Here is a 17173-nt window from a genome sequence, read left to right as displayed (position 1 = left end):
TATGTCCTCATATCCTTATGTTGGTGTCCTTTGTATCATATAGCACAATTATAATTAAAAGATTATCTTTTACTCTCCCAATGTCTGTCTCCTCTACAAGGATATACAGCAAAGAAGCAAGTCTGTTTTATTTAATGTTATACTCCCAGGGTATAATCCAATAGCTGGCAGAGTAGGCACTCAGTAAGTCTCTGTTGAATGAAAAAATAATGCTTATGTCTTAATGACTTAAACGTCGTAAATTTTCATAGCACCCTGTTTCTCTCTGTCACACTTTTCACAATTATTATTCTTTAAATATTTGTGTAAGTATTTATCTGTATCCCATATGAGAATGGAAGCTCCGTGATGTCAGGGACTCTATTTTTTAACTTGGTTGTAGCTTACACAAATGAAATGTACTGATCATAAATGTGTATTTTCATGAGTTTTAACAAATGTGTACACTCATAAACATCACTCCAAACAAAATATAGAACATGTCTGCCATCCCCGAAAGTACCCTTTTACCTACCAGTCAACATCACCTTCCCACCACTGCAGGGATAACCACTATGATGGCTTCTATGATCATGTACTCCCTTTGCCTGTTCTAGAGCTTTGTATAAGTAGATTCATACCAAATGTGTTTTTATGTGTCTGGCTTCTATAATGTCTGTAAGATTCATCCATGCAGTTACACGAATCAATAGTTTGTTCATTTTTAAATTCTTGAACAGTATACCACAATTTGTTTATTCATTCACCCATTGATGGAACTATTTCCACCTTGGGGTTATTATGGAGCTCTATGGACAATTCCTATACAAATTCCTATACAAGTTGTATTCAATGTTTTTGTCATCATATCCCCAATACCTAGCATAGTGCCTGGCACTCAATAAATATTCGTTGAGTGAATGAATAAATCTAATCCTCACAATGTTAGTTATAATTCTACTTTCCTTCCTGCTTTGGATATTAGAATGGAAGTAAGAGTGACTTGATTACAGAAACTTGAATACCGTCTCAGTTTTCTAAAAAGTAACTTGCAGAGTTTGTACTAACAATTACTTCAACACACCTCACAACCAAACTTGTTGCACAAGTGTGTGATGTCACGTGCCACTCATAGGATTTCCCAATAAAATCGAGGATGCACAGTTATATTTAAATTTCCCAATAAACAACAAACAGGTTTTTAGTATAAGTGTGTCCCGAATATTGCATGGAACACATTTATGCTAATTTGGGACACACTTATAATAAAAAGTTTTTCCCTTTTTTTTCTGAAATTCAAATTTAACTCAGCATCCTGCATTTTTATTTGCTAAATCTGGTCACCCTAACTATGTGTGAACTGTGGAGCCTTGTGTCCTTAGGCCCTTTCCAGCCTTAATGCTCAAAGATGCCTCACCTGCTTCCAGTGACTGGCCCTAGGAAATGCTGTTCTTTCATAGCCACTCAGTCAGTAGTTCCTGGCAAGGGAAAGGGAAGCATCTATTTTAAGAACATTATGGGCAACATTTAGTTTGTCTATTTGTGTGTTAAGCGTTTGCTTGGCAAATTCATTTGAAGGTCTAACTGAGCAGTACATCCCCTCAGGCCCTGGTTCATTCTGGCTGGCTCTGGCTTTTTCAAGTGAAATCCAGCATGGCTGTTTTCCTCCCTACCCCTACCCCAACCCCGTCCCCATCAGCTGTGTTTGTGAATGTGTGTGAACACAGACACATGTTGGAGGGAACTGCCTTCCTGAACTACTCAGTAATGTCTGGTGTCAGCTTCATCCTTAAAATAAAGTGTGGGTGACAAGTTCCACCTGGTAGGGAGCCAGCTCCCACAGATCACTTCCTTCTTTCCTCAGAGCTTTTCATTCATAAAGTCAGAGGGAGTTGTTCTTAAAAGGCAAATGCACATTAAACATGGGACAAGATTCAGGTTGGTTTAGGGGTGCCTGGGTGGCTCAGTCGGTTGAGTGTCTGACTCTCAATTCCAGCTCAGGTCATGATCTCACGGTTCATGAGTTCGAACCCCACACTGGACTCTGTGCTGTCAATGTGGAGCCTGCTTCAGATTCGCTTTCTCTCCCTTTCTCTCTGCCCCTCCCCCATGCTCTCTCTCTGTGTCTCAAACTAAATAAATAAGCTTAAAAAAAAGATTCAGCTTGGCTTAGTGTGTGTATATGTTTAGACTTCAATGAACAGGTTTGGTTTTAAAATTGCTCAAAGTAAAGCCAGACTTCCTGTATTATTAGTATAAAGTTCAGAAACCTAGGCAGGTGCTTAAGGGGTCTGGTTTGGTGGGTGAATACTAGCCACAATCATGAATGTGGCCCCAGGAATAGGTCTGATCCAGCCAAAGAGGCCTCGCTGGGTTTCCAGGCCCTGAGATGACCCACAACTGATAAAATGGCACCTCAGCATCTTATATCACTTTTCCCCTTTTAGAAGTTTAGCTGTGCACTGAGATACGAAGCCCTGGCCTTGAGTCTTCACTTTGTAATTTAGCAAGTGACACCAATTCTCTGAGATTTAGGTTTGTTTTGTTTTATTTTTTTAATCTGAAAAATGGACATATAAAAATTCTTCTTTTGTATGTTTCAAAAGTATCTATGAGAATCATATATGAAGGTTGTTTAGAAAGTGTAGAAATGGTACAAGTAATATTGTAAGATCAGTAAACTAATGTTGGTAAAGGATGCAAAAGAAAAGGGTACCTCTCTTGACCCTTATTTTTCTTTCCCTGACTCCTCAATTTCAAGGTAATTCTTGGAACTAGTGGCAGTGGGTCTGATGAAAAAAAAAAAAAAAAACAAGAGGCAGGGAGTGAAGATACCTGGGTTCTTATGCCAACCCTGACACTGAACTTCCTATACTGAGGAAGTCATTAACAGCTGAGTTGTCATTTCCTCATCTTGAAAATGGAAAACACAGGCAGCTGGGTGGCTCAGTCAGTTAAGCATCCGACTCTTGTTTTCGGCTCAGGTCATGATCTCATGGTGCATGAGTTTGAGCCCCACATCGGGCTTTGTGCAACAGTGCAGAGCCTGCTTGGGATTCTCTCCCTCCCCCCTCTGCTCCTATCTCTCTCTCTCTCTCTCTGTCTCTCTCTCTCAAAATAAATACACTTAAAAGTAAAAAAAAAAAAAAGAAAATGCAAATCAGTCATTGAGTGGACACCTGTTAGGTACAGCAGGCATAGTACTAGATATTGTAACTATAAATAATACCAGCTAACATACATTGAGCATACTATATCTGGCAAGCATTTTGTTAGGGGCATTATCTCTAACCTCATGAAATCCTATGAAGTAAAATATTACCCCTGTTTTAGAGTTGACAAAATTGAGGCTTAAAGGGTTGGTTTGAATTCATTTGCCTTATGGTGAATAAACCAGTCTTCAATCTCAGGAGAACTTACTGTCTAGGAGGGTAGTTGTAGATATAAAAAAATCATTGTAGGGCACTTGCATGGCTCAGTTGGTTAAGTGTCCAACGTCACCTCAGGTCATGATCTCACAGTTCATGGATTGGAGCCCCATGTCATGCTCTGTGCTGACAGCTTGGAGCATGGAGCCTGCTTCAGATTCTGTCTCCCTCTTTCTGCCCCTCCCCCTCACACTCTGACTCTCTCTGTTTGTCTCTCTCTCTCAAAAGTAAATTTCAAACAAATTTAAAAAATTCAGGGGCATCTGGGTGGCTCAGTCGGTTAAACGTCCGATTTCAGCTCAGGTCATGATTTCACGGTTTGTGGGTTCGAGGCCTGTATCAGGCTCTATGCTGACAGCTCAGAGCCTGGAGCCTGTTTCAGATTCTGTGTCTCCGTCTCTCCTGCCCCGCTCATGCTCTGTCCCTCTCTCTCTCAAAAATAAATACAACGTTTTTTAAAAACATTAAAAATTTTAAGAAATCATTGTAATATTGTATATGGGTTTATGTTTCTACACATATCTGTACATCCAAAATACCCATTTCAGACTTATGGTAGGAAATCAAATGAGATTTGGTGTGAAAGGTGTTTTGAAGAAACCCGAAGTCATCAAAACAGAAGAGTTCTGTTATGTTGTATGAAACCAGGATTGAGCAACCATTTCAACCATTTACTGAGCTACTTCAGCAAGTATTTATTATATTCCAAGGTGCATCTGAGTTTGCACTATGTAGAGTATTAACAGGCCCCAGCCTCTTTACAACACCACCTCTTCTATCTTCCAAAATCTGGTCACAATTCTAAAATCCACACATTGTTTCAACTTCATCAGGATCAATCATCCATTGATTCTACTACCTTCTTCACTGCCTGTTACCCACCGCCTGCCTGTACTCACTTCCCTCCTTAGGAAGCCTCAATGCTTTTTACCACATAGCTTTACCACATACCTTTGAATCCCTTGCCGTTCTTTTCCTTTATCATGCTCCCCTAGCAGAAACCAACTTTGATTATCTCTGATTCTTCTGCTAATGTGCATCTGTACCCACCTGGCTGAACAAGGCTAGAGAAAACATCATGGCATTGATAGCTGATGTTCCTTTAAGTTCATGACCACTAACCTCAAGTGGGCCCTTTACTACAGTTTGTCATTCTTTCTCTACGTTTGCTCCCTTGGTACTATCATCTAGTCTTGTATGTACATACCAGTGGTGGCAGAAATGGTGCTCACCAAATAATCCCTGTTCTCTCCTAGTTTCCATGCTGTTAGGTCATCTGCTCTGTCTAGTTCTTTCAAAGGGGAATATGAGCACAGTGGGGAGAAACTATTAGCATCTGAGGTAGTAGAGTTGCTAGACATAAGCATCTTGGAAATTCAAATCACGTTTGGAAAGAAACCACTAAAGAGACCTGCCTATCCCTCATTGAATCATGACATGAACAAAAAATAAACCTCAGTTGCATTAAACCACTGAGATTTGGGGGTTTTTTACTACAACATAGTGGAGTCATTACTGACTAAAGTACCATATGTACATGTCTAAGCTAGCCATGCTCCCTGGGACTCCAGATTCCATAGCCAGCTAGCTAGCTGATTTCTCCATTTAGATGTCTAATAGATATCTCAAAACCAAAATTCTTGATGCCCATGAAGGCCACCTTCTCCAACAGGAGATGTCACTCCTGTGCTCAAAACCATTCTTTTTAAAACGTTTTTATTTAAATTTCAGTTAGCTGGGGCACCTGGGTGGTTCAGTTTGTTAAGCGTCTGACTCTTGACTTTGGCTCAGGTCATGATCTCACAGTTCGTGAGTTCAAGCCTGGCATCGGGCTCCATGCTGACAGCACAGAGCCTGCTTGGGATTTTCTCTCTCCCCTCTCTGCCCTCTCTGCCATATTCTGTGTGTGTGTGTGTCTCTGTCTCTCTGTCTCTATCTCTCTGTCTCTGTCTCTCTCTCTCTCTCTCTTGAGCACAAGCAATGGAGGGGCAGGTAGAGTGGGAGACACAGAATCCCAAGCAGGCTCCAAGCTGTCAGCATAGAGCCTATGACCTGAGCTGAAGTCGTACATTCAACCAACTGAGGCACCTAGGTGCCCCTCAAAATAAATAAATAACTAAATTTTAAAGAAATAAAATAAAATTCCATCTTTGTCCCAGCAATTAAAAAAATAAACATAAGCAAAAAATAAATGAATTCCAGTTAATTAACATGCAGTGTTATATTAGTTTCAGGTGTACAATAGAGTAATTCAGCACTTCCATACATCACCAGGTGCTCATCACAAGACCACTCCTGAATCCTCATCACCTATTTCTCCCATCTTCCCCACCCACCTCCCCTGTCCTATCAGTTCTCTAGAGTTAAGAGTCTGTTTCGTGGTTTGTCTCTCTCTCTCTCTCTTTTTTCTTTGCTCATTTGTTTCCAAAGGCAAAGTTCTTAGAGTGGTCTCTAAAATCTTTGATGATCTGGCTCCTGCTACATCTCTGACCTCCTCATCATTTCTATTCCCTTTATTCCATTCCAGCTCTCTGGCCTCCTTGCTGCTCAGCCAAACATCAAGCATGTTCTCTCATCTACTGCCTTTGCTCTTGCTCTTCCCTTTGCCTGGAACACTCTTACCCCAGATTACTACCTAGCTCTCTCCCTCATTTTCTATAGCAGAGATTCTCAGACTTTACCGTGCAGTAGAAACACCCAAAGTGCTTGTTAAAACACAGATTGCTGGGTCTCACTCTGAAATTTATGATTGATTAGGTCTGGAAGGGGGCAATAATTCACATTTCTAATAAGTTTCCAGGGCTAATGACACTGGCCCAAGGACCATGCTTGAAGAAACACTGTTCTCTGCTCAGAAGTTACCTTATGAGCAAAGCCTTCCCTGACTTTCCTATATACAGTAACAAGCTGACTACAACATTTCATGTCCTTCTTGCCATGCCCTTATTTTCCTCTGTAACACATATGATTGGACAAATATAGATGTAGCATTTATTTGTTTACTGTTTGTCTTCCCCTCTGGATTGCAAACACCATGACAGCAGGGATTTGGTTTCACCTGTGGCTGTATGATACAGCCTCTAGCTGCCATGTCTAGTGCAGTATCTAGTGCACATGGTAGATGCTTAATAAACATTTGTTGAATGAATGGTCAAGATAAAATGTTGCACAGCCAGCTTCCTGTGACCTACACTTCTGGAGGATCTTCTCACAAGAGTAAATCACTTTGGCCAACCGTTCAGCCACTCCAGCTAAGCTAAGCTGCTCTTATATTCTTACATCACATCTCTTGCTTCCTGGTTACCTTTTGTGTCGTTGTCATCCCTGCCACCACTCCTGACAGAAAGCACCAGTGATGCCTGGAAAAACATACTGACTTCTGGAAGGGACACTGTGATGTAAATGTCTATTTCAGGAAACCAAAGGGAGAGGGAGAATACCAAGCAGAGCCAGTCTAACACTTGTAACTCCATTGTTGTGAGATCAATTATTTCACAGCCCTTTACCAAGTACCTGCTTATGCAAGGGCTAAAGAGAAGAATAAAACAGAGTTCTATTTCCAGTTTGATGGCAGAACCAAATGTGTTGTGTCAAATATAGCAAAGAGGAGGGAGTAAAAACTTCTTCCAGAAATTACTGAAAGGCAAAAATTGGTGGTGGTGGTGGGGTGAGGTCTTCACCAAGAAGATGATGTTTGGGCTGGGTTTTGAAGAATGTGTAGAAGTTTAGTTTGTGATGAATGGGGAAAAGGGATAGGGAAGGCATTTTAGACAAAGGAACCAGCATCAGCAAACAGATAGATGTGATACTGGTGATAGATAGATACTGGTGATCTTAAAAATATTTAACAATCAATTATGTGCAGACATCAACAATCCAAATGGATGTCCTCATCAAGCTGAGTGGATATCAGCCATAGACAAACTGGCATGGACATATCATTGCATATCACTTGACCCTCAGCTCCAGAGAGCAGTCGAGTGTTACAGGAATGTCAAACAGTGTGGCCCAGCTAATATTAATGTAATAATAATAGCTGACACAAAGTGCTTACTGTGAGCCAGGCACTGTGCTTTGCATGCTTTATCTTCTTGAATCCTCCAGCTAACCCCTATACAGTAGATATTGTTGCCATTTCCATTTCATACTTTAGGTCACTTGTCTAAGGTCAATCCCATCTAGGCTGGGATTTAAGCCTATACAGATTGACTCCAGACCTTATACACTTAACTAAGGTATACTGCCTCAGGTAATGACTAGATCCTAGGATGCCCTTCTAATACTGTGGGAATATACAAAGAGGTAAAATATATTGATCTTTCTCTTATCAACATTATCGTTTGGTTGAGGAAACAAGACTCTCAACCATGCAACCTAAAAAACATTGCAAGGGCTGTCCCACAGCAACATGTGACACTTGTTCAATAGGCAGAATACTCAGTGTCTGCTGTGTCTTTTTACTGAGCTGGAGTACTCATGGAAGAAATGGAACCTGAACTTGGCCTTGAGGGGTTTTGAATAGTGGGAAGAATATGGAATTAGGATAACAATTGCTAACAGTGTGACATGGACCAAAGTTATTTCCTTCAGAGCTCTTATCTGTAAAATGAGTGGTGTGGCTTAGACTATAGTTCTTAACAGAAATACCCTACCCCTAGGAGGTATTTTGGAAATTGTGAGGGCAGTTTTCGTTGTTAAAATGATTAGGGGGAGGGGGGTGGCTCTTGTAGGGGCCAGGAATGATAGGTGTTCTACACACTACAAAGAATTGTCTTATATCTTTCCCTCCATTTAGAAGACTTCTGGACATTCAGGGAAGTGAAAACTGTTTATAATTTTCTGAGCCTAGAACATAACCACATGCTACATATTGCCATGAGTTGTTTCTTGGTTTTATTATTACTGATTAAAACTACACAGTAAATAGGGGCGTCTGGGTGACTCAGTAGATTAAGTGTGTGACTTCGGCTCAGGTCATGATCTCACAGATTGTGGGTTCAAGCCCCACATCAGGCTCTGTGCTGACAGCTCAGGGCCTGGAGCCCATTTTGGATTCTGTGTCTCCCTCTCTCTCTGCCCCTCCCCCACTTATGCTCTGTCTCTGTCTCTCTCTCTCTCAAAAATATATAAACATAAAAAAATTTTTTTATATTAAAAAAACCTTCACAGTAAATAAAGGAAATATTGAACTTTTTCCCCCAGAACTTTACCAGGAGTTATTCACCATTTCAGAGAATTACCATAGTAATAGCAACACTATTCATTGTACTTGAGTCACCAATACCACATCCCAGTGTCATTCTGCTTCAGCAAGCTGTCCCATTCATAGTGATTCTGCACTGAGCTGCTAGCCTCTGACAACTTCATTCCATCTTCTAATATAGTGATGTATGAGCATTTACATATTGGAATATATATTGTTTCATTATAAATGGCTTTTGTTTTTGCTTTGCAATACAATTATGGCATAATATGTGCTTTTTAAAGTATTGCTTACATCTTTATTATAACTTATTCCTATGCATTTTTTTCAAGATGCCAAGAAAAAATAATATACATTCACAATAAAAAAAATGGTGTGCCAGTCTGATAGAATTAAGAATGGCTGTACTGGATGATCTCTCAGGGCCTTTCCAGTTCTAATTTTCTGCGGATGTAGGGAGGGGTTGGGTTTTGAGAGGAATCCAGAGAGAATTCCAGGATGGGAATGACACTAGTGATGTGGTCTGGTTGAGAAGGAGTTGGAGTATCCCCAGACAAGCCAGGATAGGGAAGAAACTTCCTCAGAGCCTGGTCTTGTCATGTTCCCTGGAAACAACTCCTTTCATTCCTCCCCCCTCACTGTAATTGAAGACTCCTGGGGGATCTGCCAGGGCCAGAATTACAGGAAATTGCCTTGTGGCCAGTGGGCCTTCTCTAGTTACTTTCCCCAGTGACAGAGGGCAGTGATGGCTTCCTGTCTGTTAGCTGGATGTCTTTGCCTCCTTGTTCTGCCAAGTTCCCAAGAAACCTTAGCTTCTGTTCCTTACATTTTTATTCAGTGCCTGTTAATAGGATTTTATCCTCTATGTTCTCCAGCTCCGTTGCTTCAGGCCTCCTTGCTCTATGCTAGTAATCTTGAAAGTTTTGGTCCATGATAGGCAAATTTTATGGGACACCAAAAAGGCATTGTTTGGAAGTAGGCCACAGCTCCAAATGGATACCACTTCAACTTTGGCAATGCCTGTTGAGTCCTCTCCCTTAAAGAGGATGACTTTTATCATTTAGTAATATAATTGCTCTTCTTCTTCCTAATTATATGTGCTCATTGAAGATTACTTGTAAAATACAGAAGTATATGTAGAAGCAAATGCAAATTATCCACTATCCCAAGGAATATAGTACTCAACATTAGGCAAAGGTGACAGCATGGGTGAAGGTTAAATTCAGAGCTGGTCTGTCTCTCTGTTCTCTATCCTATGCCTGCCCCCTGCTTCCTCCTCCCACAGCACCTCTTGATCTCACCCTTATGAATACTTGCCTGTTCTATATACCATAAAATGGAGGGCAAACTGGAAAGTGTACAATAGCACTTACCATGTCAAAGGCATATAAGAGAGATAAAATATCTCATATCAAGAAGGTGTTTGGAATCTAAAATAGGAATATTTTGTCATAGCTCTGCCATCACTACCTTATTACCGAGGTGTTGTGGTGATAAAGTGTTGTGGGAATGTCTAAAGAGATAAGAGACCATCTGTGAAATTCACAGTGCTCCCTGGGGATTAGGAAAAGACTCACAGTACAAAGAGACAAGAATGATTAAGTATGAGACTGGCTCATAAATATGCCCTTCTCTTTTGAAAAAAAAATAGCCAATATTAAATAAAAAAGTTGGATGATACTAAATCCATCCTAGAGATAAAGTTCTTGTTATAGATAATAGTTAGAATTTATGTTTTGCTCTTTTTTCCCAAGGTGGATAGGGTCAGAATGGCATTTTTCTCATTTTTGAGCCCTTGCATTGAGGCTCTGGTACACAGAGGACTTAGAAAACTCTAAGACATAAGGGTTAAGGTCAAGGCTTTTGAGTTAGTCAGATATGGGTTCAAATCCCAGCTCCATTCATATAGTCATCAAAACTTCCTATGTGCCATCCACTCTTGTAGACACTGGGGATATAACATCAGACAATATAGATAAGGCTGTTACTTACATGGAGCTTACATTCTAGTGGGGGGAGAGGGGATGTTAATGTTGAAAGGATAGCATAGTAATGTGATGGAAGTAATAGGGCTGCCTTAGGTTGAGTAGTCAGGAAAAGTCTCTCTGAGAATAGACAATTGAACTAAGACGTGGATGATAAAAAGAGGCCAGCAATAAAAAGCATCTAGAAGAGCATTCCAGCAGAAGTAACAGCAAGGGCAAAGGCCCTGAGGCAGGAACAGGCTTAAGCTTTTATAGAATGAATACCAGTGTGATTGAAGAAGAGTGAGCCAGGGAAAGAGTGAAAAGGTGAGGTTAGACAGGGTCAGTACATGTCAGGTCATGCAGCGGCTTTGTAGAAATTGAGCTAGTAATAATAATAATAATCATAGTAAGGCAAATAAGAAAGAAGGAAATTGAACACTTTGGGGTATACTGTATGGTACCAACTGAGGAATTTGGATCTCACTGGGCACAGGACTGTTACTGTAAGGTCTGAATGATGTGTTGCAAATAGAGCCTGAGGAGAAAAATTCCAAGAGCAGAGTACAGGGTGGCCATTTTCATCTATCATTACATTTCTAGACCTTGAATTTCTCTCCAGTTCTCTGCTACAGCTACTGCTTTCTCACTGAACACAAATACACAAGTCCAGTATGACTCAACATTACCATCAAATGAGATGATTAAGCCACTCTAAATTTACTTGGTTAGGAGGAGGGTGGCTAAGGGTTAGGTTCCCTAGGGCTACATTGCTTCTTGGTTCACATAGTTTACTAACTTTTCTCTCTCTCTCTCTCTTTTTTTTTAATAGGGAGAGAAGTCTTATGGAAAGCCATGTGGAGGCCAAGACTGCAGTGGAGGCTGTAAATGCTTTCCTGAGAAAGGAGCGAGAGTAAGTTGCTTCTTCCATTGCTGAAAGACACATAGTCAGAGGAGTTGTGACTTGAAGTGTGTGTGTTTTCTTTAGAATTAGGATGCTTAGAATTTACTCTTATGACTTCATCAAACAAGAAAAGTGATGAGGACCAGCTGGAAGGAGCTTTGCTAGCCAACTGAGAGGCAGAACTAGATTGGTCAAAGTCCCTGAGGGACCAGGAAGAGGTTTCCTTCATTGACTTAATGCCAAGGTTTCCTCAAGGTTTCATCTGAAGTACTTCCAAAAGCCAATTTGGTGGTGAAGAACCAGATTATGTTTGTAGATATACATAAATTTTCATAGCTCATTAAAAATTTTTTGTATTATTTTTTACTTTAGACAGAGAGAGTGCCAAGTGGGAGAGAGAAGCAGAGGGAGAGAGGGAGAGAATCTCAAGCAGGCTCCACGCTCAGCATGGAGCCCAACATGGGGATTGATCTCATGATCTCATAACTGTGAGATCATGACCTGAGCCGAAATCAAGAGTCAGACACTCAACCCACTGAGCCACCCAGGCACTCCTCATAGCTCATTTGTATCAACTTGGTTCTTCTCTCTGGGAAACAAGTGGTCCAATTGTTATCTACAGACTAGGGATGTGACTCGTCAAAAATCAAGGGTTTACAGGGTAGCCTTAACATCCAAAAATATGGATGACTATTGCACACAAAGAATGATTTATTGATATCACATTAAAACTTAGGATTTGTTTAAAAGCATGATGTGATGTATTCAGTGTCTTGTTCCTTATTAGCAATGCACAGTTCAAACAGTGCAGATTGCAATGAGCACAGTGCATTGGCACAGCATTTCCATCAGTCCCTGTATATGCATACGGGAAGCATTACTCCAGATAATTTGTACCTCTACTTTTCACAGAACAAACCTACATCTTTAGCACGACTCATTAAAAAAAGCATTTGAGGGGGTTCAATCTGAAAAAATAAAATAGAATCTATGCTTCTGGGATTTATGGCCACCATTTAGAATTCATATCTTCTGACTTACCGCATTGCATCTGTAATCTCATCACACTCAAGCCTAAGAGCTTCTGCTGTCAAAGAGAGGTAGCATAAATAGGTCAACCAAACCCTCAAACCATAGCCAAACAGGGAACAGAGTGACCACTCCACCTTCTCTTTCGTTATCTTCCATTTAGAGTAAAGTGAAATATCAAACTATGCCAGAATTTGAAGGAAGAGAAAAAGCTGTCTCCTCATCAAAAGGGACAACAAGATCCATTATACATTAAAGGCATTGACTTAGAGAATCCTAAAATATCAGAAAGAGAAAGTATCTTAGTGAGCTTCTCATCTTATCCACCGATTGTACAGAGGAAGCAGAGTCTGAGAAGGAAAATGACTTCCTGGGGTCACACAGCAAATTGATGACAGATTCATACTATTACCTGGGTCCTTTGATTTCTTGCCTATTTACTTTTACCCACTGGTGCCTTCCAGAGAAGTCATGTTCACTGTAGTCACCAGGGCCCATGCCTTTGCCTCTGATCTACAATCAGGATACACTTCAGAAAACAGATAATTCTATAATAAATATATGAATACATTCTCAAGCAGCATGCAAGCGATATAGGCAAAGCAAAAGTTTCCTTTGAGACTCTAGTCCCTCTATTGTCTTCCTTGTCTTTCCCTGTACACAATCAGAGATATGTAGAAATATGAATAAAACTAGTTTCATTTTCTGTATTTTTTTCCCCAAACCCCATCCTAAGTATATATTCTGTGCCTTGTTTAGTTTTTGGATTTTTTAGGCATTTAATATGTTTTATTTTTAGAAAAACACATTTTTTAAGGTTTATTTTATTTATTTTGAGAGAGAAATAGAGCGTGTATGAGTGTGGAAGGGGCATAGAGAGAGGGGGAAAGAATCCCAAGAAGGTTACATGCTGTCAGCATGGAGCCTGACACAGGGCTCGAACTAACGAACTGTGAGATCATGACCTGAGCTGAAATCAAGAGTCAGCCACTTAACCGACAGAGCCACCCAGGCACCCTGCCATTTGATATGTTATTAAGATCTTTTTCCCTATCCCTTAGTTTAACCCAGCCATTCATTCCCCTTTTGGTGAACACTTAGGTTTTTTCCCAAATGTTTGCCATTAAAAAAAAATGGCAGTGATACAGTGGAAATCCTTGAACAGATCTTGTTCTCATGTCTAGCATAGATACTAAGGATCAGAATTTCCAGATATAAGATAATAGATATTTTTAATTTTCAAAGCTAATGCTCACTTACCCTGTAAAACATTCCAATTTACACCCCCATCAGCATTATACAAGAGCTCCCACGTTTCTATACCCTTGCCAATACTTGATATTTTTGCTGATATGGGTAAAATTATCCCAATTCCCAGACTGCATGTGATGTTAAGTGTTATTTGACATACTCATTGAACAAATTTTGTATTTCTTCTGCAAATCTCTTGGATATGTCCTCTACCTACTTTCATCATGGGTGATCCTTATTGACTTACTTTACCTCTGCGAAGGTATAATAAATAAAAATGGCCCAGGTGAAACTGATGAGATTTGAAGTTTGACACAAAAGGGCATTTCCTGGCAGGTTACAGGGGATATAGGAGGTGGTTGGTCAGACCCCACAACCAGGGAACTGAAAAGCAGATCCAGGCTGTTTGTTGGGTTGCAGAGCCTTTAAAAGTAGAAAATCTTTTTTTTAACATTTATTCATTTTTGAGAGACAGAGAGAGACAGAGTGTGAGCAGGGGAGGGGTAAAGAGAGAGAGGGAGACACATAATCCAAAGCAGGCTCCAGGCTCTGAGCTGTCAGCACAGATCCCAATGTGGGGCTTGAACCCACGAACCGTGAGATCGTGACCTGAGCCGAAGTCAGACACTTAACTGACTGAGCCACCCAGGCACCCCAAAAGTAGAAAATCTTCTTATATATCTGAACAGAGGTTAGTCCTACACCAGATACACATGACTAAGGTGACCTCATTGTTTAACCTCTGGCTGAGATTTTGATCTTTGAAGATGGAAGGCAGTGGACTTCCTCAGTATAGAGCTCTCATTTGGGTTCCAAACATCTGGAGCCCTAGTCTGTCTTCTCCTTTGAAAACATGAGTGGTTGAAGGGATGTGGGACTGAGGAAAATAAAATATCACCACAAGGATTTTTTTTCACTATTTAAAAGATTCAGAGTCTGCACAGTTAAACATGGTCCTAAAGTTTATTTGTGAAGTCTGAAGTTGCTGGGAACGTTTGTCAAGGTTATTGAGCCAGACCAAGCTGTATTTCATGAGTTAAGACCAGGGATGTCCTATTTCCCAGATAGATCAGGAGGCCGGTGCACGTGGGGCAGACCCTGTGAACACGGATGCTTGAAGCCGCCTGGGCCACCAGGTCCCTTTTAGTCTTTCCCCCCTACCCTCCTGTGTTCCCAGGGCCAAGCAGGATTGTTCAAACTGGCCCCAGCACTGTTGACCCTGCAGGGCAGCCTCTTGGTACCCCTTTTGTGCAGATGTCAGAAAGATTTGAGACTGTTTTCCTTAGCCGAGCAGCGGGCCCCATTCGGATTTCAAGCTGTTCCTCTCGAGCTCGGTGAGCTGGGAGGGGAACAGAACACTGGGTCATCCCTGAGATATGCTGCAGCCCTTGGCTGGCCCGTCTTCTGCCTTGGGGAAACATCAAGCACATAGCTTGCCAGGCAGCGTGTACTTTTCCTTTGCCAGAGGCCTCTTGAACTGACTAGGACATTTACACAACACCTAGCACTCCTGCACACAACTGCAATCCAACCCGTTTCTGGCTTATGCTCTCTCAAACTGCCTTCCTGAAAGTATGCCCTGCCTGGTAACAGCCTCTGCCTAGCATTGCTGCACTGCTCTGTACGTTTCCAAAGCATCTTCTCCCAGGGTCCGTATGAGCTCCATGCAACAAGTAAAGAAACTGATAAGTGATTTTGCCCAAGCTCCCTAGCCTGTTAGTGGCTAAACTTTATTTAGCCTACGTTAGGAGAACAGCGACTTTATAAAATGGCACCCCTGCTAATGTTAAAGAAAGGGAGGGGCACCTGGGTGGCTCAGTCAGTTAAGTGTCAGAGCTCAGGTCAGGATCTCAAGGTTCGTGGGTTGGAGCCCTGTGTCGGGCTCTGTGCTGACAGCTCAGAGTCTGTAGCCTGCTTTGGATTCTGTGTCTCCCTCTTTCTCTGCCTCTCCCCCACTCCCGCTCTGTCTTGCTCTCTCTCAAAAATAAATAAACATTGAAAAAATAAGAAAGGATATTTTCCCCCCAAACATTGCAATTTGGACTTACTATTTGACTTTCAGTTTCCTGTCTCGGGGATATGTTTTATTTTATGGGAGAACTGTTCTTTGGACTTTTTCTCTTCCCTAGTATTTTTTTTTTTACATTAGATTGAACAAAATATATCAGTTTTCCATTTTCATCTCTTCCCAAGTCTTCCCTACTGGATTTGCAAGCTACCTCTGCATTGTTTTCCATCGGCGTGTTTGTCTGAATCGGGAACAGGTGGGACTGTTCTGTTCTGAGCCTGTTATTCCTTAATACTATTGCAGGGGCGCCTGGGTGGCTCAGTTGGTTAAGCTTCTGACTTTGTCTCAGGTCGTGATCTCAAGGTCCGTGGGTTCGAGCCCTGCATAGGGCTCTGTGCTGACAGCTCAGAACCTGGAGCCTGCTTCAGGTTTTGTGTCTCCCTCTCTCTCTGACCCTGTCCCATTTGTGCTCTCTCTCTTTCTCTCTCTCTGAAAAATAAACATTAAAAAAATTTAATATTATTTCACAATTTTCCCTGTTTTAACAGTGTTCTGGCATTTATATATCACATTGAGCTCCTAATTATCCATGCCATCTAAAGGAACATTATCATAGATTATCCCAAGCCACAGGGAATATTTGGATTCCTCCCAACCCCTATAAGGGCTGTGTGCCCCTGTTTTTCGGCTATGTCCTAGCTAGAGAGTTACGCGTGAAACAGCACAGATTTCTTAAATCCTCATCTCATGCCTGCATCCTGCTGCTTCTCTGTCAGAAACTGTGTGTTTCCCATGAATTCCAGGACCAGATGCATTAACCACTAAGTTTTTGTTTTGTCTTGTTTTGTTTTTGTTTTTGTTTTTGTTTTTACTTTCCTCCTGCAAACAGCTGGCGTTCCCTGTGTCAGCTGCCTGGTTCCATGGCTACCAAGAGGCCTCTCCATTGGCTCCTGATTTAGGCAATGTTTATGTGCATCTTTCCCTTCTCCCTATGTACCCACCCCCCCACACCCCTGTGCAGACCAACCACTGCCACACACACCAATGTCCTTATCCTCTGCTCCACAGTCAGAGCTCATATTGCACATGACCTCCTTGAGTGGCCAGGCCTTGCTCCAGCTGCCTGCACTCAAGCTTCTTGCCTTCATTGCCCCACCTACTCTTCAGCCCTCCACGGGCTGGACTCACTGCAAACACTGGTCACCAGTAACCTGCTTGCTGCCAAACCCAAAGAACATTTTTCATTTTTAAAAAAATCTTCCTTCACTTCTCTACCGCACGAGATACCTTCTTCTTTCCTGAAACTCTCTGTTCCCTTGGATTTCATAATGTTCTCTCCTAGTTTTTTCCCTACAATTTGGGACTCCCCAGGGTTTTGTCCTCATCCTATTTCTCTTCTCGCTGTAG

General features: G+C 41.4%; 1 protein-coding gene across 4 annotated transcripts in view; it reads left to right on the top strand.

The window, feature by feature from the left end:
* COL4A6 (collagen type IV alpha 6 chain) overlaps positions 1 to 17173 on the top strand; it is a 301144-nt gene that overhangs the window by 126913 nt on the left and 157058 nt on the right. For all 4 annotated transcript variants that reach the window (XM_053201527.1, XM_053201529.1, XM_053201526.1 and 1 more), the window contains exon 3: positions 11407 to 11487. In XM_053201527.1, the coding sequence (XP_053057502.1) occupies positions 11407 to 11487 (81 nt within the window). The remainder of the gene's footprint in view (positions 1 to 11406; positions 11488 to 17173) is intronic.

This window comes from Acinonyx jubatus, chromosome X (assembly GCF_027475565.1).
Source record: "Acinonyx jubatus isolate Ajub_Pintada_27869175 chromosome X, VMU_Ajub_asm_v1.0, whole genome shotgun sequence".
Classification (NCBI taxonomy): Eukaryota; Metazoa; Chordata; class Mammalia; order Carnivora; family Felidae; genus Acinonyx; species Acinonyx jubatus.
This window is presented reverse-complemented; position numbering and strand designations above follow the sequence as displayed.